We start from the raw sequence: 24,581 nt of genomic DNA, 5'->3' as shown, positions 1-24,581 counted from the left end.
CAGTTTCTCAAAACAATCAAACATAAACTGCCATCAGTCAGCGAGCCCCTGCCATCCTCCCCAAGGTCTCTTGCCCCTTGATGCCCATTTGATGCCCATCCACACCTCCCGAATCTGTTTCCAGCTTTTTAAGCCTTTGATTACTTACCACTTATCCTTGGATTTTCCATTCAAATAAAATAAGAAAGTGCCAATGAGGAGAAGCAGCTACTGAAACGAGTATCTGAGTATCTCCCAGTCTTAAAGTCAGGAGAGATGCCCACAATCATGACGCAGAGGGTCCCTTAAGGGCACACGTTTACGCCTCCTCTGTGGACCTTGGTCTCCAGGCCCCAGAGGGGGGAAGAACTTACACAGAAGTCACATTCCCTAGAGAAAAGCAGGGAACCAAGGAAGGGGAGGGCTTGTCAGCTCCATTCAGAATGAACAGACAAGAGGGACCGAGTTATCAATTACCATCTGAAAAGGGAACTGGGAAATACTGCTCAAGAAGGACGCTGCATAACTTCTGTGAAACTTTTTAAGCTCTGCAATTGCCCAGTGTTTGCCTATTTTTGCTATCCATTGTTCCCTTCCTCACTGTGATTGTATAAAGTTGAAGAGGTCTTAAAATCAAAGACAGTAAAAGGCTGCCATCTCCTGTTAAGAGCCGCAGATGCACTGGAATATTAAGTGCTTCCCAGCGCCACCTGGTGGCCAGCTTCACTCAGTTTTCATGCCGGCTGAAAGTAAATCCATGAAATGCAAATACCGTAGTGGATCCTCATTGGCCAGCTGTCGTGAGCCACCTGACGTATTATTGCTAACCAACTCATGCTACTGTGCAATGGAGCGCTGAGACTCATTCCTCCCAACTGCAACTCTGTCCTTGCTGACCAACCTCTCCTCATCAGCCATCCACCCCTGCCCTCCCCAGCCTCTGTTAACCACCATTCTACTCTCTACTTTTAAGGTCAATGAACAATGATTTAGGTATAAGTGACAAGGAAAATTCACAAAATAGCAGTTAGATTTTTGACTCGGTGGGAGATAAAATACAAGTCACACACCTACACACGCATGTGTTCACAAGAGTGCTACACGCAGATGACTGTGTCACCTGCTGCATGGCACTGTGCCACTGAATCCTAACACCTCTAGGTAGACAGTGACAAAGAGTTTAAAGGTTTAAGAGGTTAAGTAATTTGCGCAAAGTCACACAGCTAATGAATGATAAGGAGTCACGAACATGGAAACATTAAAGGTCCATGGTGGTGGAGCAGGGCCTGATCATAGGAAGGTCAAGAGACTCTCCCATTTCCTGAGTCCTTTGTCAACAGTCTTCTGATTAAACTCTCCCTGGAAATTTGGTCAAACCGTGACACCCCACCCTCAATCCTACCCCCCACTAGGGCGAGGCTCCCATGAAGCTCTTGCACCAGTCATGTCTTTTCGTTTTGGTGACGACTGCAGCGAAGTCCTCTCTTGAGGCCAAGCTAGAAGGTTTCTACATGCCCCTGCACATCTGGAAGGCTGGGCAGGCAGGTGGATGAGAAACGGAGAAGCGAGGCAATGGCAATGATACTGGTCGCAGTAACAACACATTCTTCCTGGAACATATCCTGGGCCAGACACTGTCTCCACAACCGGGAGGTGCTGCAATTCCTCCATTGAGTGGACAAGGACACCGAGGGCTGGGAGGTGAGGCAGTCTGCTCAGGATCACAGAGCTAGAAAGGCACAACTTTCATCTGCAGAACCCACACCTCTGACTCAGCTGGCCTGCCTGTGATAAAGTGAAAATGGGAAGTGATGCGGAGGGGAACTGTCCCCAAACAGTCCCCTTCAGCCACTGGGCAACACCTCTACATCTTCCCTGAACCTGATGCAGAGGGAGGAGGAAATGAGAGGCTCGTATGGAGGCTGATGTGGGGGACAGAAGAAGCGGGAAGACACCATGGAGTAGACATCAATTTCTTTCTGGCTTAACTCATTTTGAATAGGAGCCAAGGGCCTGTGAGTTGAGAAGTTATATCCCTGGGGATTCGGTGTGAATCCCAGGGCACAGGAGCTAGGCCAGATTCACTGAGCAGACAGCAAGGACAGGGATCATGGCATCTGGACCACACGAAGTCATTAAACCACACCCTCTACCAACGCCTGGGCGTGAACACCATGCTCTGCAGGGCCTCCTTCTGATACATGAATCTAAACAGGCTGAATGAGCAGATGTGAGCAAGTGAGCTGTATTTCATCTCCGCTATGGGGGTTCCCCAGGTATAATCTGACTTCTCAGAAGACCGTATTAAAAACTAGTATTTAGGAATTAACCAGCTACTTAGGAGGCTGAGGCAGGAGGATCACTTAAGCCCAGGAGGCGGAGGTTGCAGTGAGCTAACTTGACTACTCCAGCCTGGGCGACATAGTTGAGACTCTGTCTCAAAAAAAAAAAAAAAATTAAAATTCAGATTTTTAAGGAAGAAAAAAGCCTCTTTATTGAACTGAAACAGTGTCCCAGACTTATCCCATTTTCCTTCCCACTGGGGGAAGGGAAGGACTCTGCTTTAGAATAACCTGGGGGTCATTGGCAGGGCAGAGAAAGAAGTGAAGGTGACGTGGGCTGGCCTGGGGCACAATTGGTGGAGCTGGACAATGGGGCAGAGACACATTACACTGTTTCCTCAGCTCTGTAGATGGCTTAAATAACTCCGTAAAATAAAGTTTTCTTAAAATGTGAAGGCAAATTTCATTGATGAGTTATCAGTGTGTTTGTTCAGAGTAGAGGCCACACAGGCTGTCGTGGAGAAACCCCATTGCCTTCACTTAGAACGCACTCAACTCTCCAGATTTGTCAGAGAAGGAGGCTCTTGCACTCCCCTGACTGTGTGGCTCCTGTCCCAGGCACAGCTGCCTGGCGCTGTGATGACAGAGGAGGGTCAACATCACCAACGGTGTCTCTGCATCTGGGCTGAGCAGAAACAAGGAAGGGGAAGCTGTCCTCAGTATTCTATGTGGAAAGGATAGTCTTTGTGATTTTTAGTTCTGAAAAACAGAAAAACAAAAAATAGAAACAAAGAGTGATTATTTTTTAAGAGAAACATTTTAAATGATATAGTTAAATACTTTTAAACTCCCCAGTGCATGAAATTAGCTTCATTCAGTGGCTCATATTCAAACAGGAAAAGAATTATAAAGAGAAGGTTTAATTAATCTAAAATGTGTATGATAAATACCTATTCAGACACCAATCATTCAATCTGTATATTCTTCCCTCTATTTTAAAAAGAAGGAGCCATATTTACATGGGGAATGTGGCCAGTCGGAGATTCCTGTCTAGGCTGAGGATGTTATCCATATCGTGCTGTGTTAATTCAAAATCAAACACCTGGAACCAAAACACAATGTCTGTAGAACACTTAGTTTAATTCACATTTAATGGAGCATATGTTACCTACATAGCACTGTGCTAGACCTGCAAGGGACACAAAGATGTAAAACAAACACTTCATCAGACACTTGGAACTTCCCCGAATCACAGCCTGGATTCCCCAAATGCCCTTTGATTTTGATCAAGTGACTGGTGTTGGCTTGGCCTTGGCTACATTTAGGAAGCCTTGGACAGACGGAAATATATACTGCACTCATCTTAGTGGAATAAAGGACATATGGGAATTGTTACAAGTTATAGTGGCTGGGCGCGGTGGCTCACGTCTACAATCCCAGCACTTTGGGAGGCCAAGATGGGCAGATCACAAGGTCAGGAGTTTGAGACCAGCCTGGCCAATATGGTGAAACCCTATCTCCACTAAAAATTTAAAAATTAGCCAGACATGGTGGCGTGTGCCTCTAGTCCCAGCTATTTAGGAGGCTGCGGCAGGAGAACCGCTTGAACCCAGGAGGTGGAGGTTGCAGTGAGCCGAGATCGCACCACTGCACTCCAGCTTGGATGACAGAGTGAGACGCCATCTCAAAAAAAAAAAAAAAAAAAAGGTATGGCACAGAATTTTTCCCACTGACTCTGCTACCCCTCAAAACCCCAACAATTTGTTCCATACACCTGCCAACTAGGGACCCACTTGGCCCTGGGACTATGAACTCTAACAGTACCCATATCACAGAGTACGTTTTCTGAGTGATCCATTTTTCTTCCTTGAAAACAGTATTCTTCTCATCCCTTCCCTCCCCTTTTGTTGTCCCCACACACTGAGGAACAGGACCCATGGCCACAGCATCGGCATCCACCCCGGCCTGGCAGAGTGGCTGTCTTGCAGCGGGAGAAGGGGTGCATTGAGTGATTCCAATGCAAGGACCTGGAGCACCCCAGCCTCTCCCCCACAAGAGTCTCCCCCTCATGAGGCCAGGAAAAAGTAGCCTCAGCATGTCATCTGGAGGGAGTGGGGAGTGCTGGGGCCGGGGTAGGTGGATTCTTGGGTTTAAGGGGAACAGTGAGCAGTTCTAGAAGAGTCCCTATAAAGGTGGGCAGCCTTGCAGCAGCAGTTCTGAGCAGCACTGGGGCCACAGGGGGCGGGCTGGGGCAGCACCCTACACTGGGAGCCCTGTGCCTGCGCCACTGGGCGCCTTTCTTCTCCCTGGTAAGTCTTGTGGACCCGGCTCCCACTTCCTCCGGCCCCTCCTAACCCGCCACTGTCTGTCCTCAGCCATCAGATCACTTCGGCTTTGGCCCTCAGGTCTCCCATCAGCCTGGTCCTGTCTCACTGCCTGAGGATGGCATTTCCCCTCAGTGTGTAGCAGACCTAACAGAGGAATGGGAGCATCTCAGCTGGGCCCCAGGTCCCCGTGTCACATTCACTGCTGCTAGGCCATGGGGATCCTGGGCATTGAGAGCCACGAGGGCAGAACTGGGGCGATGTGGCCCCCTACCACCTGCTGAGCTACTCACTCGGTGGCTCCTCCCATGGGAGGGTCAGATAATCTTCCCCAGCCGATGTCCTCCCAGGGGCAATCCTAGCTGCTCTGCAGGGCACAAAGGGCACCTTAGGCCAGGTCCCCATTGAGGGGTGACAGCGTGCTGGCAGCCCTCAGCCCTCGCTTGCTCTCCGGGCCTCCTCTGCCTGGGCTCCCACTTTGGCGGCACCTGAGGAGCCCTTCAGCCCGCCGCTGCACTGTGGGAGCCCCTTCCTGGGCTGGCCAAGGCCGGAATTGGCTCCCTCAGCTTGCGGGGAGGTGTGGAGGGAGAGACGCGGGTGGGAACCGGGGCTGTGCGCGGTGCTTGCGGGCCAGTGCTAGTTCCGGGTGGGTGTGGGCTCGGGGGGCTGGCACTCGGAGCGGCTGGCAGGCCCTGCCAGCCCCGGGCAATGAGGGGCTTAGCACCCCGGCCAGCGGCTGCGGAGGGTGTGCTGGGTCCCCCAGCAGTGCCGGCCCATGTAGCGCCATTTCTCGCAGGGCCTTAGCTGCACCCCTGCAGGGCAGGGCTCAGGACCTGCAGCCTGCCATGCCTGAGCCTCCCTCAGCCCTCTGTGGGCTCCTGTGCGGCTGGAGCCTCCCCAACGAGCACTGCCCCCTGCTCCACGGCGCCCAGGCCTATCGACCACCCAAGAGCTGAGGAGTGCTGGCACACCGCCTGGGACTCGCAGGCAGCTCCACCTGCGGCCCTGGTGCGGGATCAACTGGGTGAAGCCAGCTGGGCTCCTGACTGGTGGGGACTTTATGTGTAGCTAGGGGATTGAAAATACACCAGTCGGCACTCTGTATCTAGCTCAAGGTTTGTAAACGCACCAGTCAGCACCCTGTGTCTAGCTCAGGGTTAGTGAATGCACCAATCCACACTCTGTATCTAGCTACTCTTGTGGGGACTTGGAGAACCTTTGTGTCCACACTCTGTATCTAGCTAATCTAGTGGGGACATGGAGAACCTTTGTGTCTAGCTCAGGGATTGTAAATGCACCAATCAGCACCCTGTCAAAACAGACCACTCGGCTCTCTGTAAAATGGACCAATCAGCAGGATGTGGGTGGGGCCAGATAAGAGAATAAAAGCAGGCTGCCGGAGCCAGCAGTGGCAATCCGCTTGGGTCCCCTTCCACACTGCGGAAGCTTCGTTATTTTGCTCTTTGCAATAAATCTTGCTACTGCTTACTCTTTGGGTCCACACTGCTTTTATGAGCTGTAACACTCACTGCAAAGGTCTGCAGCTTCACTCCTGAAGACAACAAGACCACGAACCCACCGGGAGGAACGAACAACTCCAGACGCGCCACCTTAAGAGCTGTAACACTCACCGCAAAGGTCCGCAGCTTCACTCCTGAGCCGGTGAGACCACGAACCCACCAGAAGGAAGAAACTCCGAACACGTCCGAACATCAGAAGGAACAAACCCCGGACACGCCGCCTTTAAGAACCATAACACTCACTGCGAGGGTCCACGGCTTCATTCCTGAAGTCAGTGAGACCAAGAACCCACCAATTCTGGACACACCATGTGGAGCAGATGCCAGTCAGTCAGCAATGCTCAATTTCCAACCACTACAAGAGACCTGCAGCCTTGTTCCAAGAGGCCCGTCAGCAGCCATTGGAAAGAACTGAGTTTACAGCTTAGCCAAATCCATACTTTTCAGGCTTAAGGTTGGCTGGTCACCTAGAGCTGCTCTGGGCCATTCAAAGAGCAGGACGCCTGAGGAAGGAGAGAAGTGCATGCGGGCAGCAGGTGAGCTGGACAAGGGACTGGCAGGGAGAGCGCTGTGGACACCATGAGGAGCCTGCCCATCCCCTGGTCCTCCCATCGTGGGCGGCCTGCCTCTCCTGCCAATGGCAGGGCTATGCCCACCTGCAGCCAGCTTGGCATGCACAGCAAGCCTGAGGGCACAGGCACTGCTACAGATGGGTCAGTCAATAAACCCCGATGGCGATGCTTGCTTGGCACAACCAAACTGAGCCCTGAGGATGCAGCAGTGCCTTGTGGAGCTCATGGGCAGCTCAGACACCAAGAGGGAGCATACTCCTGGGCACGTGCTGTCTATGAAAATGCAGCTGTGCAGCTGGCCCCAGGATCACACACACCTGTGCTGACATGATCAATGGGTGTGGGCTGCCACCAATGCCTGTCATTGCCTGTGAGATCGTCACAGGTGACATCCGTGACTGGGGGTGACTGGCAGCTAAGAGCATCAGGTACTTCCATACGCCAGGCACTATGCTATCCCTTCACTGTATCATTACATTTCACCCTCAGTGATCCTATCAGAGGGGCGCTCTAATGAAGAAACAAAGGCTGAGAGAGGTCACGCAGCAGTTAAATCGTGAGTGGGCCTGTGGGAATCCCAAGTCCATGGCCCTGACTGGGTTATAGACTATGTCGTCAGGGTTGAAGCCACACAGAGTTCCTTCACATAGCTCCAAAAATAGATTTCACACACTTCACACACTTCTGTGGTTCTTGGCTTAGGTGAAAAGGTTGCCCTGAAAAGGACTGCTGCCTCTCCGTGTTCTGCACACACTCCACCTGTTCCAGTCTTCACTCTTGCCTCTCAGAAGTCACTAGACAGGAGTCAGGACCAGAATCTTCCCACAGAACTCAAAGCAGTGCCCTCAGGCCACGTGGGCATGCCTCCATGCGACAGAGGTGGCGACCTGTCCACCGACTGCCTCCCCTTTCTCCTGAGCACACACTTAGGAGATATCCAGCCTCCCCTGCGGGCCAGCGCAGCCATGTGACTGGTGCACACGCTCAAGCCTGGCCCATACAAATCTTCCCAATCTTCCTAATCTTGGGCTGGATGGAGAAGACACCAACACCCTAGGGGAGAGAGGGCCCTAAGATGGAAGAAGCCTGGGTCCTTTGATCGCTGAGTGAAAGGTCAACCACCAACACCTGCAGTGCAGAGGGAGCGGCCCCTGCCGCATCAAGCCCTGCGATCCTGAGGCTGTACGCTACAGCAGTCATCCCTTCCCATCTAACACATGATCTGAAACCTGCTAAATAAAAGAAGGAAAACACCTACCCAGATATTCTCTTTAATGTGACTTGGGGTGATAGATCCGGGGAACACTATCACATTCTTCTGGATTTGAAATCGGATGAAAATCTGCAAGGAAACAAAAAGTCTGCTATCACACAAAGGGAAAACCCATGTAGTCTAAGTTATCTTCAAACATAGTGAGTTTTATCATGCAGTAAGAGTCCAAGAATCAATGACAGCAGCTACTGTTACTGGCATTTACTGAGCAGCTCTGTCAACGTGTTGGTAATGACAGCCATCAGCCTAAGGAGGAGATCAGAGAATCTGCTTAATGAGAATTCCTTAACATGCGCCCAGCCCCCCACTGGACATTAGAACAAAGAAGACTAGAATAAATAACTTTTCTGTTACATGTCATACTAACCATGCATGCAGTTGGTGGGGCAGAGAGAGAAGGCCTGCAAACTCCTCCTCTGAGTCTAGACAGGCTCGGAGGCAAGAGTACCTGGCTTGAGTGACTAGGAATGCGGCTGCAGACCAACTTCTGCTTAACTCTGGGAGGTTCTAATGAGTCATGGACTCACCTGGGTGAGCCAGTGCCTTCCTGGGACCTGCCAAGCCTCAGGACTCACCAAGGATGTGGAGTGGTCAGAGAACCCCACCCGGCTCAGAACAGCCCTCCCTCCTTACCTGAGCGGGAGACTTGCCGTGCTCCTTTGCAATCCTCTGGATCACACGGTCATCTATCAGGTCAACCCCCTCACTAGGAGACACAGCACAGGGGGGTGAGCCAGGAGATCCAACATGGATGCCCCTTTCTTTAGAAAGAAATCTTTGTCCAAAATGAAAGATTTATTTTCTGATCATGACACATGCTGACTACAGGAAATTTTAAAATGCAGAAAAGCACATTGCCCCACATTTCCAGTATGGAGATAACCACTGCTAACACTTTGCTGAACAAGGCTACATGACATCACTTTTCATGTGTATTTTGTGCTTTTCCTCAAGAGCCAGGTGGCCATGTCAGCGCATGCAGCCAGTGGGCTCTCAAGCTTTGACTCTCCCTGACTCTCAGGCTCTCTGACTTCTCAGCTTCTACTGTACACCCTGGCACAGCACAGCCAATCGATATTTGTTGATGATGATACTTTCAGAAAAGTTCGCCCAAAATACTACTAAAAAGTGAATATTGTGAAATGTGGAACCTTTAAAAGTGATTTTGAAGATGATCATAGAGTCTCTATGCATCCTCTGCTCAGGCACGGGTGGGCCCTGAGAACTCTGAGGATTTGTTTTTTTAACAAGTGTGTACTGAGCCATCACCCTGTTTCAGGCATTGTGCTAGTATCATCCTCAAGGTCTCCTGAAGGAACCAAACAGAGTGCCCAGTTGCCCACCCCAGTCAGTCTGAGAGCTCTCTGACTCACTCCATCAGAGCATCCTCTACCCCAAAGCTCAGCTGTGGAATGGACTCAGCCTTCTAGGGACTCTCTAGCTGGTTCCAAGTTCAAACACACATGCCCCACTTCACAAGGAAAACACACAGGTGATAAAACTCAAGTAATTTCAGCCTTTTCGGGGTTCCCAATGTTTCCCAGGTGCTGAGCTAGGAGCTGGGAAGAGAAGAATAAATAAGATACCTGCACTCTGGTTGCTCTGACTAGTGGAAGGGACTGAAAGAAAATCACAAGACAATGTGACAGGGGCTGTGTAAGAAATATAAATAAGGGGTCAGGAGGGCTTCCTGGAGAAGATGATGCTGGACTGAACCTTAAATTAGAAACTGGAGTTTGCCAGATTAAAAAAAAAGATTTGTGGGTAAAGAGAACAGTATTTGCAAAGGCACAGAGGTGAGAAAACACGTTCTATCCAAGGACCCCACAGCAGCTTCATGTGGCTGAAGCCCAGGATGTTCACAGGGATGGGGAGGAATGAGGCCAGAGGCAGGCAGAGGTCAGGCTGGCTGCATCTCACAGGCCACACCAAGACCTGAAGAATTTTTCCCAGGAAAGTGATATGATCATAGGAAAGGAAAGAGACAGCTCCTTTCAGCTCCCCCTGGGAGCAATGGATTGGAATGGAGTGGGCCAGGGAGGGAGCTGAGGGGCTCCTCTAATGACCTCTGGAATTCTACTTAACTAAGGCAGTGACAGTGATGGCAGAAATGAAATCATGAGACAAAGTCCAACTTCTTCTGGCAGAATAATCAATAGACTTTGGTGCTGGATTGGACTCGGGATGTGGGAAGGGATGATTTCCAAGCTTCTGGCTTAGGTGGCTGAATGGCTGGAGGTCCCTTAGCTGATTTTGGGAGCACAGTACAGCTGCAGGAGGGCCTGGGTAAAGATGACAGCAGGCTTTGCCTCATCCAACCATGGAGAGGCCTGGGGAGCATCCTTGTCAGGAGGTCAGAAGGGGACTGACACCCTGGTGGGGAACTCAGCAAAGGGGTCACTCCAGGCTGATTTACGTCCCTGAAGAGGTCCTGACCCTCCTAGGGCAGCCCACTCACAGCCACTCCCTGGCTTCCAGTAATAAACCATGCCTTCAACCCCAGGCTTGAGAGGTGTGGACAGCCCCCTATAGTACCGTCCCTCCACACCCTGTCAAAACCTCCATTAAGCCCTCCCTCAATCATCCCAAGGAAATGAGAAGGTGGCATCTACTTCCCAGTCGGACTCTGACTAACACACCACTGATGTATCTTTACCACGAGCCACCAAGAGGATGGTAAGCAGTCACGGACACATCTCTGGATTGGCAAAAACTGATCAGATTCTTCTGAGTAAGATATGGGTGGCACTCAATCTATAACAGAATCACAGCTTACATAAAATTCAGACCACTAGTGTTCAAGAAAAGCTCTACAAGAGAAGACCTGTGTCAAAGTCTTGACTGTCACCGAGTAGCCATGGGGCCCAGCTCCAGGCCTAAGTGTTTCTGTTGTGAGGAGGCTGGACAGAGCAATCTCCAAGAGGCCAGCAGGTGTCATGGTCTCTTGAGTCCACGGCCTTGGGGACACCTACATCATCTGAACATTCCAATACCACCTGCTCTGCGGTGCCTTCCCTGGGCACTCAGGTAAAGACTGTAACACTCCATAGCTCTTATCTCCCCCTGGCCTTTATTTTCCTCTACAGCACCTATCACTATCTGACATCTCATAGATTTTACGTATTTGCTTACTGTCTTTCTGTGATCGCCAAGATCTAAGCCTCATGAAGATAAGAGATTTTTGTTTGAATTTGTTTTGTTCATAGATGTCTCGCCAACACTAAGAACAATCTAGACATGTAGGAGGTGCTAAAAATATATCCAATGAATGAATGAATGAAATTGAGGAACTACATGTGACAAATACGTGCTACAGGTGACTTGAATGAACATTTTAAGAAGCTAGAGAGCAGGATCTCTGTCTCTTGCACATTCTCCAAACTCTCATATATAATTCCAGGTTATAAGGAGATTTAAAATAAATAGTTTAGTGTAAATTACAGAGAACTATGAATAGTGCTTTTGTCTCAGGAACATGCCAAGCTCATCAAGATCAGCCTCTTTGGAAAGCCTCCAAAAGAGAGGCCAGCCCTTCTGGAGCCTTCCAAATCCTGTGTTCCTGGCTGTCCATCAACCTATCAGAAAGCAGACACTCCACCCCACCTTGTCTACTCAGACTATGCCATAATCATTCCCAGGTATTTAAAGTGCTGAACAACTAAAAATACTGACACAAAACGGAAGCTACTATCCATATAAACACATATCAAAACTTATGTATATAGGGTTGTATACAAGGCAAAGCTCAACTACACGAGAAGCTGGGTCAGAAGCCAGGTTGCTCTTCATGGTGGCGGCTACAACAGGACCCAGGGGAGCTACTGAATGGCTGAGGGCTTTTTTCTTGTTCTGGGTGCTGAATACTTGAGTTTGTTCACTTGCAAAAATTCATCAAGCTATGTATGCCTTTTATGATTCACACACTTTTCTGCATCTACTCCATACGGAACTTTTTTAAAAAGCATATTTATTCAAAAAAATAGAACATGATGCTCTATTCTTAATAGTCCCAAACTGGAAACTTTCCAAGTGCCCATTAACAGCAGAATGGATAACTCAATGGTGGTTAATTCACACAACAGAATACCACAAGAAATAAGAGAGCACTATCTACAATCACATGCACAGAAACACAGTGCTGTGTGAAAGAGGCGAGCACAGAGGGGTTTATGTTGCATTATTATTTTATTTTACCTGTGTAAAGTTCAGAAGTGAATCCCAGCTGCTGGGAATGCGAACGATGCTGTGCTCGGCAGTGGTTACAGGGGCACTGGACGTGCTGTTTACTGAGCTGGATGCTGGTCCCAGAGCTATGCTCAGTTTATGAGAATTTATACAGTTCCATTTTCACATGTGCACTTCTACTCTTCAATAAAAAGCTTAAATACTGTATAAATGATCTTTGAACATACAAAGCTAGCCTAGAAAATACGATAGTTATTTCCCCACAAGTCTTTTCTCTGCATTAAAAAAACGAAGTGCCTGCATCAGCTTCAGCAGCCTGTGAGCCTGGCGTGAAGCCATCTGGTCATCCACTCTTTCTTGCTGCAGTCTGCAGGCTGGGAAGAGGTGGAGGGGAGGCCCATGCTCCTGAATAAGGGTGAGGCACCTGCCAGGACCCTGACTGCTTCTGAGTACACCTGGTGACCTGCCTGCACTGCACATGGAGGGCCAAGCGCCAGCTCATGTCCTGCCTGCCAACAGTACCATCTACCCAGACGCACCTTCGAGAAAGCCACTTGCCTAGCTGCTGCCTTTAGTCACCATTCTGAGTGCTGCCAGAGGAGAACAGGCCTGTTCTGTGCTTCACCCATCCTTCCATTTCCAGAAGAGCCCTGTGGAGGTGGCAGCTGGGGGACCAGCCACACAGGTTAAACTCTCTGATGCTTCCATCGGCTTACCTGGTTGGTTAGTGGCTTGAACCTCAACCCAGGCTTATTCAAAAGCCTCTCAAGCTGTTCATGGTTGAAGTTTGACACCCCGATGTTCTTCACCAGTCCGGTGCTCACCAGGTCCTCCATGGCCTATAAGAGAACAATGACTCCACTGAGTGTGAAGCTTCTGTCTACTGCACTGACAATCTACGTCCCTCAGCAGTTCTGTATGGTATTCTAAAACTGGATGGAGCCAATATTTTTACAATATTTTACTTAAAGCTTCAAAAGCATTTCTGCACTCAAGGTCTGATTCCAGTCCCATCTTTCCTGGCTAGGGGATGCTGGGCAAGTTGCATGGCCTCACTCGGCCCCAATTTTCTCAGCTTCAGGACGGGTCAACACTGCCTGTGCCACGGGGATGTTTAGGGGTTATGTGGAATCACAGAAAGTGTCAGCTAAGGCTGGCGTCCAGCACTCGACACATGTGAGCTCTTCTTGTTTCTATTCCTCCTGATGTCCGGCAAGCATGTCTGCTGCAGATTTTATTTGTTCACCTTTCTTTCCACTGAGACACTGACCTTCTTAAGCACACGGATACATCATCATTCTCCTATGCCCCCTTCTCCACTTACTATTTTAAGACACGTTAGGGCAGAGTCACCTAAAGCTCTGAGCTGGTCACTGACCAGCAAGCCAGGCTGCCCTGAGCTTCAGGAAGAGCATGGCTTCGTGCCAGGGTCCGCAGTCAGCCGCAAGTCCTGAGTGACCAATGGGCCAACATGTGGCAGTTAGTTACTGCCTCAACTCTGCAACAACCACCGGAACCTCAGTGGTGCTACATGAGCACCCTAGAGTTTAACCCAAATCTTTTAGGACATAAAACGTTGTGACAGAAAGGGTTGAGGCCCATGGGCCCTGGTCCTGACATCTCAGATACCTTGGGTCACTGTTTGTCTTCTACTGATGGGGGGAGCCTAGCCTGGGACTCCTCCCTGTCTGAGGGTTCCCTCTGGCCTCCTCCCTGGAGAGCTTCACCAAGCAAGCTCTGTCCTAACCTCAGCAAGCTTAAGCTTAAGCTTCCTTTCTTCTTGGGCCTCAGATGTGATGTCCCATCCCACATGATGGTTAGCAAGACTGTAAGACCACACGTGCTCGGTCAGCCATGCTGGAGCCCAAGCCTGAGACCCACCCCAGCCTGTGGGTCGACTTCCAGGAACCTCTCAAATCCACCACCTCCTCAATTTCCTGCTCAAGTCTTTACTGCAAGCCCCTGCAGTAAAGGGCTGTTTTTGGTCTGAACCCTGGAAATGGGCTGGCACTTGGTAACCTTCCCCAACACTGGTCTCACCTCCCCAGCCTGAGCTTCCATGCTGCCAACTTTATCACTCTGAAATGCTTGAGAGAAAAAGGAACTATAAAACATTAACAGTGGTTACTGCTGGGTGCCGGGAAAATAAAATTTTTAATGTTAGTTTAATATGGAAGAACTCTCCTGTATTTTCTGAAATAAATATGGGTTTTTAATCAAAAAATAAATATTTGAGAAAAAAAGTGAGGTCTATAACGAGCTACCCCTCAAACGTGTCAAGAGAGCTGCACCACACCAAACCAAAGGTAACAAGAGGGTCACTGAGGTCTCTGAGTTCTTCAGGTATTGATTCCTTGTTTGCTCCACAAACTCCACATCTCAGGTAGACAAGCCTGATGTCTGAACACAAGCAGCTCAGGGCTCACTGCATCCTGGGTGGAGACCCACACAGGATTAGGCTGCCTGGTGGTGTGGCTCAGCTCACCTCCCACGTGTCCAGGAAGTCCGTGTCACCAGGAATGACCATGTTGCTCTCGTCCAGAGGCAAGTCCTGCACTCCAGGATGTGAGGCAGAAGGCAAGTTCACTGCAGCTCATGATCCATTCTGGATGAGGAGGCTGCGAAGAAGGAGAGTTCAGATGTGTGGAAAGAAAAATAAAAAAAAAAAACATGTGTCAGGAGATCTGCATCCAAGCTACAGCCCTGTCACTAAGCAACCCCAGCCTGGCCATGTGACCAGGCCCAGTCTTCAACTTTCTAAGAAAAAATCAATGGCTGGTGGACTGGATGGCTGGCAAAGCCTCTGCCAGCCTGATGTTCACTGTTCATCTCTCACAAGATGGGAAAGGAAGACCCTGTATCCTTACTGATGTAACGTTGTCCTCTCCCATCGCCTCCAGAAAATAGTTTACTAATTTCGGGTAAAGAATGGGTGAGGAGTGCATTTTCTTCATGTCTTATAGAGCCCAATCAACCCTCTCCTAACTCTACTGTTAGGGTCTTGTCTTCTTTCTTAGAATCCCCATCATGATGACAGGTAAGAAAGTGAGAATACAAAGGTACATAGGAGGTAGAGGGCAGAGAGAAACACCTTGAAAGGGCGAGAACCTAAAGTCACCCTTCAGAGAAGCACTGATGTGCAATCCAGCTACCTCCCTCCTGCACTCCCACATAGCATGTTAAGGGTGAATGGCACAGGCATGTTTATTTAATGACACCTAATCACACTCCTAAACAAGTGGAAGAATGTCACGTGTTCCAGCCTGATACACATGAAACAGGCATTTTCCAAGATGAGCTGAAGTAACTAACAGTCTCACTTTAAAGCCACATCCCATGTTGACATTTATCCAAGCCTCCACAAAACTGCAGCCCATGACTCATACTCGGACCCCGATCTAATTGTCCAGCATCACAAAAGGCCTAGCAGTTCCTACTGGCCAGAAGACATGCTGACGATGCTGCATTATCCTCTTCTGTAATTTGTTGGGTGATCTGAGACCTTTTCCTTTTCTACCACCCAGAAATCCAAAGACAGGAATCTGCTAAAGGATGAGGGCAAGGAAAGTGTAACAAATGTCTGACCTGAGCATATGCTTCTGGGCTTCAATAATCTAACTTAAACCTTAAACTTTCTGTATCTTAGTTTCATCATCTCTCCAAGAGGGATGTTAATAATGTCAACTTTGTAGAACTGTCATGAGAATTAAATGACTTAATATGTGTAAAGTATCTAAAATAGTTCTAGGTACATAATTAAAACAATGCTGGCTGGCAATGAGTGTAATATAGCTGTAGCCATTGTTTTAATTATGATTTTCTGCATGCAATGAATTTCAAGGCACAGACATCACTCTGGTTTTGCCCTCTGGGTATCTTCCCCTCTTAGTCAGTGTGACTAATGGACAGCTGCCCACATCATTTATGGAAACTAGATACAAAGCCTTAGTTAAGTAAAGCTGTGCTAGGAATGAAGTGTTTTTTGTTATTTTACTCTAAAACAGTAACCAACAGTGTGGCACACATAAAGGGACCTTCTCACAGGTTGGTATGTAGAAGACTCCTGAGCAGCAGTCACCCATTCCATTGTAGGAAGAACATCCCTGCAAGGGCTTCTGTATTTCACAGGTGTCAACTGTGTGACCAGGCTCTTGCCCAGGCAGGCTGTCATCACGGCCCAGGGCAAATATGCAGGGACATCCTGGCCAGGACCTGTGTGAGACAGAAACAGGTTGCCTAGAGTAGGGAAGTTGCACGGCCAGACTGGGGTAGCTTAGTGACACAGCCATGGCTCAGATGCATGCTCTAGACACACTGTGAAGCAATTAAGAGAATAAAACCAAGTGGAAAAGTCAACTACCACCACAACCCACTGGACCCTGCTGCAGGTGAACAAGCAAATATCTCCCATATTGCAAAACAGCATTTACTCCCCAAAGAGAACAGAACCTGCAAGAAGAGACAAGGCCTAGGAATTCACTGGGAACTTTCTCTGAGCAGCAGTATTTCCTCATCTGATCACTGCTTTCACCTAAAAACCTAAAGGAAAAAAACCTACTGCTCTCTTGGCTTGGAAACAAAGCGACTGGCTTGAAAGACAGACCTGTGGGGGCCTCAGAGGTCAAGCCAAGCTTCTCCTTAACTGAGGCCCAGAGATATCAAGAGGACTGCCCAAATGCCACAGCTAGCATGTGGCAGATGCAGCCTGGGAACCCCGGCCCTGAATGCTGGTCCATGCTCTCCTCACCGCAAGACAGGGTGTGACCTCGGGGAGGAAGGTCCTGCAAACTCCGGAACGAACTACCTACTGAATGGTACCTTGAAACCCATGGGCCAGTGTATGAGGTAGAGGTCCAAATAGTTCAGCTTCAAGGCCTTGAGACTCCTTCTGCATGCTGTTTTCACCAAGGACTTCTTGTGGCAGGTGCACCACCGCTACAAAGGAGAGGGGATCAGCGTCACACATGCCCACCCAGAGCCAGCATGGCACCCATTCTGTAGCCCCACAAAGCTACTGTCTTGGACCCAAAATAGCCAAGATGAGATGACCACAAATACAACACGGCAGGTTCTGATGGGAGGACAGGGGCATTATCCTCAGAAGAGTTCCAGGACACCTGCAGGGAGAGGCTCCAAAGCTGGGATCCTTCTGCCTGACTCCGCCTCAAGGGAAGCTCAGGAATCCAAGAGCTATTTGATGGTTATTTGGATTCATTGGGACCAAAAACAAAAACGAAAATGAAATTCCTGCAGGCAGAAAAGATATGACGAAAAATCAGAAGAATCTCTATCTTGTGTTTCTCACTTACACAGACTCCATATTAAGGGTTCTCTGTTCCTAAGGCACTGTAACCATGTGGGTTAGCCTACAGGTGAGTTAGCTCACACTGCCTTACTTCTTTTAGCTATTTCCTTCCACACTCCCATTATGTAGAAAAACTTGTGTTTTTCCCCTCATTATACTTTTATTGACTGTGACATAAGCTAACCTGAAGGCTCCATCACAGCAAGGGAAAAACAAAAATGATAAGTTAAATGAAAGTAAAAGAAAGGGGAATCAAATAAATGAAAACAAATGAGCACAGTATCTTCACAAAAATAAAAAAATGAATGCCGGAAGTAAATGCATTCCATTGTTAATCACAGTTGTCTCTATGTGCTGTGTATATGTGTGATTTATTTATTTCTAATTACATTTCTATGACTTTTCCAAATTTCCAAAATAATGAACATATTTCCACTGCTGACTATGATCCACACAGAAGCAACTTGCTCCAAATTGCAGGGTGAGCCTTAGAAATCTCCAGTTGCTCACATCCCTACCTGGACTATTCAGAAGACATTCTCCCTGCTTGGCCAAGCACACACCAAGGCTGCTCTCTTACCACCCTCTGCTCTAGCGCAGATAGCAATGGTGCCTGAAGAACATTAACTTCCATAAAGTGAAACAGAAGGCAATTCAACTATAGAAACAACATTGAATCTTGAGGTATGAAACTTTAGCTGGGAACTTACTCAGGAAATTCTCAAATCCAAAGTCTCATTTTACAAATAATGAAGCTATGAGCCTGAGCCATCTAATCCCTAATACTCACAGCTCCTGAATGGCAGATAGACCATGAACCCATGACTCCTGATCTCATGGTCTTAACATTCTGCTTCCAAATCAAAAGCAAAGGAATTCTTGAATTCTCCACTATCACGGTCCACTCTGCATCTTCCACAGGGCCTGCCTCCCAATACCCTCCACATCCATTTCCTCTTCTCCCTCCCTCACCCACTGTGCCAGTGCAGGCCTTCATCATCTTCCACCTGCACTGCTGTTGGTGTCTCCTACCTGGCCTCCTGCCTCTGCCTCAAATGCAAGCTTCTTTCACCTACTAAAATATCCTATACACAACACAAGTTGCACTCACATATGATACAAGCTGCCCTATTTAAAAATGAAACAGGGCTCCTTTGTCTCTAGGTAAAAGCACAGCTCCTGACAGGGCACAGCTGAACTTCCATGGCTTAGCCCATCCACCACTCAGCCTCACTTCTTGTTACTCCTGCAACCTGACATTGTGTGGTCCAGAGAGACCAAGTGATTTGGTTTGGCTGTATCCACAGCCAAATCTCATCCTGAATTGTAGCTCCATAATCCCTACGTGTCATGGGAGGGACCCAGTGGGAGGTAACTGAATCATGGGGGCAGGTTTTTCCTATGTTGTTCTGGTGATAGTGAATAAGTCTCATGAGAACTGATGGTTTTATAAAGGGCAGTTCCCCTGTACATGTTCTCTTGTCTGCTACCATGTAAGACGTGCCTTTGTTCCTCCTTCGCCTTTTGCCATGATTGTGAGGCCTCCCCTGCCATGTGAAACTGTAAGTCAATTAAACTTCTTTTTCTTTATAAACTACCCAGTCTCAGGTATGTTCTTACAGCAGCGTGAGAACGGACTAATACACCAAGCTTCTTACAAACCCCTGCACCTGCCGTGCTGCTTCCTGCCTTATGCCTGTGCTCAAGCTGCTTCCTCCACACCCAGAGTTTCTCCTTCAACAGATGTGGGGTAGAATTTGGAACCTGCATTTAACAATCACCCCAGTGATTCTGAATTTAGGAATCGCTGTGTAAACAGACTTCATGAGGGCTGGGACTTTGTCCTATTCACCACTGTAGTCAAAGTGCCCATCACTAACTAAATTTTGATAATGTATTGTTAATTGAGGGATATCTGTGTACTCCTACCTGAATGACCAAGTAAATAATATGAAACAAACCTGCACACAATATAATTCAGCATGCTCATGAAGCTGTGAATATTCTTGTTTATTCCGATTTGAGTATGAAACAAAGTCATCAACTCCCATAAAGAAAGTAGAAAGCCCTCCAGAGATGTAGCATTACCCAAGCTCTGCCAGCCTTGCACAGAGAAGCCCTACCTTAGTGGCAATGAACAGATCCTCCCGTCTTAAGCGCCTTCCTTGATCTTGCAACAGATCCCTGCTCCAACCTCCCTCTCGGTAAAAGTAAGCACAGTCGAAGTGCCGGTACCCTGCATCAATGGCCACTTTCATTGCCTCAGTCACTTTCCCTGGAGAAGCCTGCAAAACCAACAAAACAAAGTGTCTTCTCACAGTCAGAGGAATCCAACACAAATCTCCCCTTTCACCCAAGCATGTGGACTACATAATATATAAAAAATTAAGTCACTAATTTGGTACTAGTATGATCAGTCTAAAAACAGGTAATATCAGTTACGAAGGAATTTATGAATAATCTAAGTTCCAACTCCTTTACATATTTTGGGAAAAAAACTATAGGTTATTTTTAGTGTCTGCAGAAAACTGAGCTAGATGGTATGCTTCCTGAATAATCAAAGCAATAAAAAAGTGTAGAATGAATAATAACTGAGATGCAAAGAGGCTTAAGATTTATCCTGTACACTCAGATACCACAGCGTCCAATAATAAAGGCTGAGGTGTAGACTCACACGAAGGTATCCATACAAAAAGAAGCATATAACAAAACCCAAATGAATGTATAATGCTATAAGCAATAAGGTAGTTCAGAAAAGAGAACAGTCACTCTAAATGAAGCTCAGGCAAGGGAAGGGACTAGAACTAGGGAAGATTATGGGGGTGGGCGGGTTTGCAATCTCATTAAACTGAAGACTGACAAGCGCTTTATAGTTCACAAAGCACTTTCTCACTGGAGCTTCACAGTACCCTAGGAGTTAGAGCAGCATAATTATCTTCATTGTATAGGCAACAGATTCAGAGTGGTTGAAAGCTAATGAACCAAGTATCCATCTTAAGTTAGAAAAAGAACCCAAGAAATTGGATGGAAAGATAAAAATATGATTAAGAATAACATCAATCAAATAGAAAACAAAGATGTAACAGAGATCAACAAAACCAGAAGTCAGTTCTTTGAAAAACCTCAGTAAAATAAACAGACTTCCGGCTAGGTTGATGAAGAGGCCAACTTTTTAAAAAACTGACATGAATGGACAGTAAAACATGCAGATAAAATGGACTTAAAAGAAAATATTAACAATAACTATATGTCAATAATTTGGAAAAATGAGATAAAATGGGAACATTCCTAGAAAAATTTAACCCAAGAATAAAGCTTGAATAGTTACATAATTATTAAAGAAAGCAAGGAATTCAAAAAAAAGAGAAAACCACCAGTTTCATAAAAGTTTTAAGAAAAAAAATCATCTCAGTTTAACACAAACTTTCAAACAACAGAAAAAGACGGACTTAACTCATTCTACAAAACTAGCATAACCCTGAAATCGAAATCAGACAAAAATATTAAAAGTTACACATTCATCTTATTCATGAATACCGTTGCAAAATTCCTAAGTAAAATAAAAGCAAATTGGATGCAACAATATTTATGAAAAGATAATATACCACACCCATGTTGAGTGTATCTCAGGTATCTAAGGATGGTTTGATATTAGAAAATCTGTAATTCATCAATATTAACAGATTAAAATACAAAAACAAAAGTCATCTCAATCAATATTCGTTACGATTCAATACCAGTTTAGATTCAAAACCTAAACTCCCAGTAAGTTGGGGAAAAGAATTAATCTGATAAAGAGTATCAATATTAAAAAAAATCCATCCTACATCTTTTAAAATCAGGTACAAAACAAGAATGGCCACTGTGCTGGAGGTGCTTTCCAGAAGCACCTAAACAACTAAGAAGAAGCAATTTTAAGCTTAAAGATTGGAAAAAAAGGAAAGTAAACTACCATTATTTGCTGATGATATGCTCATTTGTGTAGAAAATCCAAACAAACGTAAGGCAAATTAACAGAAATAATAGTACGGTTTAGTAAAGTGGCTGGAAGTGTAATGAATATAGCAGGTGAAACAAATAGAAAATGCAATTTCAGAGAAATATAATTTCCAGTAGTATAACACACTATCAAGAACCCAAGAATTAAAGATTGGAAAAAAAGGAAACTACCATTATTTGCTGATGATATGATCATTTGTGTAGAAAATCCAAACAAAAGTAAGGCAAATTAACAGAAATAATAGTACAGTTTAGTAAAGTGGCTGGAAGTGTAATGAATATAGCAGGTGAAACAAGTAGAAAACGTAATTTCAGAGAAATATAATTTCCAGTAGTATAACACACTATCAAGAACCCAAGAATAATTCCAACAAAAGATACATTCTCTTCAGGAAAAACTATACGACCATATGAAAAGATGTTAGAAATGAACCATATTCAGGACAATTTATTAACAGAGAAGAATACCAAGCTTGTAGAAAAGTTATGATTTAATATTACAAAGACGTAAATTATCTCCAAGCTGGTCTACAGATTTAATGTAGTTCCAATCAAAACCCCAATAAAGTTTCTCATGGAATCTTATAGGCTAGTTCTGAAACTTACAGTGGAGAGTAAGGTGCCAAAATAAAAAGCCAGGTCCCAGGTACATGCATCTGTCAAAACTCATCAAATTGTACACTGTAAATCTACAAGAGCAGGGAGAGGTGACCTGCCCTACTAGGTACGGGGGCTTATCAAGGAACTGTAGTAATTAAGACAGCGCCGATCAGGCACACAGATGGATCAAGTGGCCCCTAATAATGAAGAGCCCAGGCTGAGGTCTCCAGACATCTCACTGCTCCCCTTGCTCTCTCGTGCTTCAGCTATCATCTTGAGAACACTCCCTAACTAACCGCACGAGGACAGGAGGTGTGTGGAGTAGCCCCAACCGTCCCAACTGAGACCAGCCAACTCCCAAATGAGGGAGCCCAGCCAAGGTCCACAGAGCGGCTCTCCTGACCTCCCGTGTGGGAGGAATACACTTGCTGCTGTACACCACTGAGGTCTGGTGTTTGGCCATTGGTGCAGCATTTCTGAGGCAACAGATAACTGATAGGTCTGTGATGTTCATTCACTATTAAAAACAGACAAGTAAAAATAAGCCTTTGCATAGACCAGTGATGAGTGATTATGATTAATCCAATTTGATGCACCTGCAGTCCAAGGAAAAGAAATAGAATATTTTGACCTGTTAAGCACAGTTTTCACTAATTTTTTCTTATCCTGTGTGCACAAAAGTCTGGACTCCTGCACCAAATTGTTGCAGAAATAAAGGGAAACAAGAGACTCAACAGTTTAATCCATGAAGTGCTTACTGAATGAAGGGCTGCCAGATGCACGTCCTTTACTAGGTGCTGAGAACCAATATGAACAAAACGACATTCCAAGCCTCTAAGAGTTGGTAAGCAGGTAGGAGAAATAATTTAAATAATATTTTCATGAGCAGGCCTTGAACATTCTGACTCCTTCAGTAACTAACTTCCTACATCTTATAGCTTTTATCAACAACTAAGTTTAGCTTTTTTTTTTTAAAGATCAAATTTTAAACGCTTTTTAGTCAGTGCTGTCTCAAATCACTGGCAGGAATTGTAAAGATCAAAGTAGAGAAAGGTCATAGAATAGAATGGTGGTTATAAGAGGCTGGGGGCTGGGGGAGGTGAGGAAGGAGGGAATGGGGAGTTGCTGATCAAAGGGTACAAAGTTTCAAACACACAGGAGACACAGCTTTTAAGACTTACTGCGCACTAGGCTGCCAACAGTCAACAATAATTTACTACACGTGTATTTCAAAATAACAAGACATTTCAAACATCTCACCACAAACAATAATAGCTGAGAGAGGTGATGGATATGTTAATTAGCTTGATTTAACCACATTGCAATTGTATACACGTCTCGAAACATTACAGTGCACCCCATAAATGCACAGAGCGATGATATGTCCTTTTTCTCACGCATCAGGGCGGGCTGCTTCTAAACAGGGAAGAATATGAGATCCCAAAGTTTCTTTTAAAGCCTAATCGGCAATTCCAATTTTCCTTTTTTTTTTTTTTTTCCCCAGCAAGGTCTGGCTCTGTCCTCCAGGATGGAGTGCAGTGGCGCCATCAAAGCTCACTGCAGCATCGACTTCCTGGTCTCCAGTGATCCTCCCACCTCAGCCTCCTGAGTAGCTGGGACCACAGGGGCGCGCCCCCAAGCCCAGCTGATTTGTTCATTTTTTGTAGAAACCGGGTTTCGCCATGTTGACCTGGCTGGTCTTGAACTCCTGAGCTCAGGCGATCCTACTGCCTCGGCCTCCCAAAGTGCTGGGATTACAAGTCCGCACCCCGCGCCCGGCCCCAACTTTTCTTTCTGTCTTTGCTGGAGAGGAGGCTTCGAGGTTCCCTGCTCCGGCCGAGTCCAGCGCCGCCAAGGCCTCCCCTCGGCATCCCCGCTCCAGTTCTGAGTAACTACAAGGGCTCGGTCTCGCCACAGAGCAGCCCCGCCCAACGCCGCGGCCGCAGCCCCAGAGTCTGAGGCTTGGCTGCCGAGGTCCCCGCTTCTCGCAGAGAGCGCCTCCGCGGGCAGTACCGACTCCGTTTTAGGAAAGGCCGGGCCGGGCTGCTTGGGGGCAGTGGGCGGCCACCTCAGCAGCGCCTTCCCGGGCGTCGGCCAGGCGGAAGGGAGGCCGCCGCACTTCTTCCCAGCCCCGGCGTGGGCCCCATCGGGCGCCCCCAAGTCCCGCGCTCCCCTAGGTCAGGCGCGCCTCCCTGCCCGCGACCGCGTCACCTTCCAGGAGCTGAGGCCCACGGCTGGGATATCTCCCATGGCCGCCGCCCCGCCGCCCCGCCGCCCCGCCGCCCCGCCGCCCCGCCGCCCCGCCGCCCCGCCGCCCCGCACACGACTACCGACAGGCACCGCGCGAGCTACGCGGCGCTGGCTACGGGCCGCTGCGACTGGCTGGAAGTGCCTTGTGACGGTTGACACTCCGACAGTGGCTGGAAGCATGAACGCCGGGCACTGACTGGCTGGTTCTATCAAGGACGGGCACCCCGATTGGCTGGAGGCGCAGAGCCAGCGGGAGTCCCAAATGGCTGGAAGCGCCGCGCTCTGGACATCC

The 24,581-nt window shown here is 47.4% G+C and overlaps 1 protein-coding gene across 1 annotated transcript; it reads right to left on the bottom strand.

Moving 5' to 3' along the window:
- Window positions 1-2,624: 2,624 nt before the first annotated feature.
- Window positions 2,625-24,289, bottom strand: AKR1E2 (aldo-keto reductase family 1 member E2). The gene is given in 13 exon segments (XM_058429423.1): window positions 2,625-3,020; window positions 3,212-3,363; window positions 7,936-8,019; window positions 8,584-8,656; window positions 10,607-10,704; window positions 12,852-12,974; window positions 14,621-14,705; window positions 14,707-14,753; window positions 16,954-17,070; window positions 19,564-19,595; window positions 19,598-19,644; window positions 19,646-19,725; window positions 24,251-24,289. Coding segments are annotated over 12 exon segments (912 nt in total). The 3' UTR covers window positions 2,625-3,020; window positions 3,212-3,276.
- Between the last annotated feature and the right edge of the window lie 292 nt (window positions 24,290-24,581).

The sequence above is a fragment of the Hylobates moloch genome, unplaced genomic scaffold, assembly GCF_009828535.3.
Source record: "Hylobates moloch isolate HMO894 unplaced genomic scaffold, HMol_V3 SCAFFOLD_2, whole genome shotgun sequence".
Taxonomy (NCBI): Eukaryota; Metazoa; Chordata; class Mammalia; order Primates; family Hylobatidae; genus Hylobates; species Hylobates moloch.
The sequence above is the reverse complement of the archived record's forward strand: the minus strand, read 5'-3'. Positions and strand labels throughout refer to the sequence as shown.